We start from the raw sequence: 3,287 nt of genomic DNA on the forward strand, positions 1-3,287 counted from the left end.
CATTAATATGAGGATATATGTACTGTATGCCCTCATGTATCATGTACCATATATGTGTATATACATGTATGTGTAGATCACCATATAGAACTAGTGTGAATCTGTGTGTGGGCGGATCAGTGTGTGTGTGTGTATTATTCATCATCAGACATTCAATCAACTGAAGCAGTGAAGATCAATAGTGTGTGATTCTCTCTGTTCTTATCATGAGTCCACCTTCATCATGTTCTACAGTAATGATATGCTGGTGTACTAATAACACTGTCATATCATTATGAGTGCTTTAACCCTCATGTATGCAACGCAGCCATCAAGAGGACATGGGAGCAAGTAAACACTAACACACACACATTACTCAGAATGCTGAGTCAGTACAATATGTGCCATGGTGATGTAATGAACACATCCATAAGTTTATTAAGCGCCTAATAAACTTTACCAACAGCACGGCATGCAGCGGCTTTCCCCATGTTCTCCGCATCGCCGACACTGTACAACAATGTACCACTCGCAGAACAGCTCAAGGCTGCATCCAGCGTGTGGTGTTCAATGTATGCTCCAGAAGGTCTGTAAATAAATGATTCCTTGTGGGCAGAATGGATAGCGCTCGTATAGGAAGTCTTCGTGATGTGATAACGGATCTTGGCGATGTGGAAGAACTCTCTCCCTATAAAACGCTAATCTAACTAATATCCTCCATCAGTGGATCTCTGAGGAAGGGAGCTGTACATTAATGCAATAGAGGCTTCTTAGTTTGCTCAGCTGCTTTAATGGATCACCGTGTGTCTCACTTTACATGCATTTCTGGAACTCCCATATAACCCCCGGTATATGCGCAAGCGCATTAGACTACCATATATGACAGGAGCTGCCATGTTTTCCGGGGGAGTGGCAGCTTATCCAGCTACCTTCAGTTAGCCTGCGCTGGAGCAGCTTCAAGCTAATGGATGTGTTGCCATGGTGATTTTGCCAAACTTGCTTCGTGGAACCGAAAAGCCTGATCTACGTCATCTTATCCTGACAAGTATCCGGCTAACTCAGTTAGCCACGTACGAAGAACGGGGCCCTGGTGTGTTGTTGTTGTTGTTGTTGTTGTTGTTGTTGTTTACCTGCAGCCTCTTGATCTCCCTCAGAGCCTCAATGTGCTCCTTCCTCAGCCTCTCCATCTCTTCCAGGTCCTCCGAGTCTGACGCTGACGGCTGCACACAGAGAACAGACCGATGACCTCGTGTTTTCACATGTCAATGACTGAGTGGTTTTGTTTTTCAGAATAAGAGCCTGTACAGCTGTGATTGATTGTTATTGATTATTGCTGTGCGGCAGAGGACGAGATCTTTACAGCCGGCTGATTGGGAGCTTTGGGCGACAGCAGGTTCGATGTCGGAGCGTCTGCGTCCGATCAGCTCAGATCAGCGTACCAGCTGATCACCAAAACATGAGACCCGTGATGTCACTTCCTGCCGCGTGCTGCATGTAGATACACTCTCATCTACTTAATCTGCTTCTTACTGAATCCACAACCTCATTGTTGATCACCGAGCCCATTTAAGAATGACTTCATGTGTATTATTTGTGGTTTAAGTGGTAATAATAATGATAATAAGTATGTATTCATTAACATGGTATCTGTACCCTGACATGCAGAAGATGAACGTTTGTAGAAACAGTGAAAATAGACAAGAATGGCCTCACAATGTTTCTTATTCTAATACATTAAAGTTATAATTATTACTAACAAATCAACATTAACATTATTAAATGTTTTTACAGGAAAAATGACTTCAACCGTATCATATTTGACTGACTTTGTAAAATGCTGATGTGTAAAGATGAATGTAGGCAAAGAGGATATATATATAAAGTTTATCTTTAATTATTACTGACCATGTGACAACGTTAGGAACGTTCATAATAACAACAACAAGCTGCCGTTTAACGTTGACACTTTATAGTAAATGATATTACAGAAATGTCATCTTCTGCTTTGAATATCTATGAAGACATGCTCCCTAAACTCTGTTCTGTGTTTGTAGGACCAGCTGGTCTCTGTGGTGCAGAGACTTCCTACCCGCGGCTCGGTGGGGGACTCCAACAAGCCGGACAGGTCGCTGGACATGAACCTCGGCTGGGTGACGGCCAGCTCCTCCAGCTGAGGCTTGAACAGCTCCCTGATGTGGCTCTCAAAGTCTGCAAACACACAACACACACACACACACACACATTCACAGGGCTTCTAGTGTCACAAACACACACTGCTCATCACAAACACTGTGGTTAGAGGGTTGAACGTCAATAATAAATATAACTGAAGTTACTTTATTAAAGAGGAACCTTTGAACCTGTATTTGTCATTAACATCTTCTGTAATCGGTGCAGTGAGACACTAAACTGGTAATGTTCTTATTATTACTTCTAGAAGAGTCTGACAACATCACGCAGAGAACACAGAGATAAACTGATCTCATGTGACCAACAGGGGGAGAGAAGAAGAGAGGAGCGTTGTCTCTTTGTTGTGTTTGAGTACAGAAAGAGTATCTTGGTTTTATCTAAAAGATGTTTAAAGTCACTCGACACTGGACCAGTGTCATCAACCCTGCTACACATGAGAACATGATATAACACAATAAACAGTCAGAGTCCTACCTGTGAAGGCCACCGTCCCTGCTGGATCAGCTCGTAGTCTGGACCGGAGCGCCTGTCGCTGAGCCTCCGACGGCTTCAGAGCGAGCAGATCCAGAGCCTACAGACACACACACACACACACACACACGCACACACACACACACACACACGCACACACACACACACACACACACACAGATCAATACATAGAGTGGTGACGCCCCTTTCACAAACATTGATCATGCCTGCTGTCACTAATAACCCACGTTTGAGAGGCTGTGAAATGAGTTCATGAGTTGAAGAACATCTTCAGATCATAAAGGAGAAAGATCACAATCACCAGGAGATCCATGTTGTTTATAGTGGACAATAGGGGCAGAATCTGACCTCTAGAGCTTGTTGTTTTTAATTATATATTATATATTTTATATTTGGTAGAATAGTGAAATCTGACTGTTAAATACTCGACATGTCCTCATGGGTGATTGTGTGTAGATTAATGACTAAACAGTTTCATATCTAACATACAATAAAGTATGCAAACAGTGAAGGGGTTTGATTGCTCCAGGTTATTTCTCCTCTCCTGTCCTCCATGATTGCTGCAGATAGACTCAGATAGTCTCAGGTAGACTCAGATAGTCTCAGGTAGACTCAGATAGACTCAG

At 42.9% G+C, this 3,287-nt stretch overlaps 1 protein-coding gene across 1 annotated transcript in view; it reads right to left on the reverse strand.

Moving 5' to 3' along the window:
• Positions 1-1,037: 1,037 nt before the first annotated feature.
• Positions 1,038-3,287, reverse strand: part of stxbp4 (syntaxin binding protein 4) — a 24,552-nt gene continuing 22,302 nt past the window's right edge. Inside the window, exons 13-15 of the mRNA XM_031843926.1 lie at positions 2,644-2,740; positions 2,069-2,187; positions 1,038-1,199 (exon numbers count right to left, since the gene is read on the reverse strand). Coding sequence (XP_031699786.1) covers positions 1,038-1,199; positions 2,069-2,187; positions 2,644-2,740 — 378 coding nt within the window. The remainder of the gene's footprint in view (positions 1,200-2,068; positions 2,188-2,643; positions 2,741-3,287) is intronic.

This window comes from Anarrhichthys ocellatus, unplaced genomic scaffold (genome assembly GCF_004355925.1).
Source record: "Anarrhichthys ocellatus isolate YVR2014 unplaced genomic scaffold, GSC_Weel_1.0 scaffold4, whole genome shotgun sequence".
NCBI classification, from domain to species: Eukaryota; Metazoa; Chordata; class Actinopteri; order Perciformes; family Anarhichadidae; genus Anarrhichthys; species Anarrhichthys ocellatus.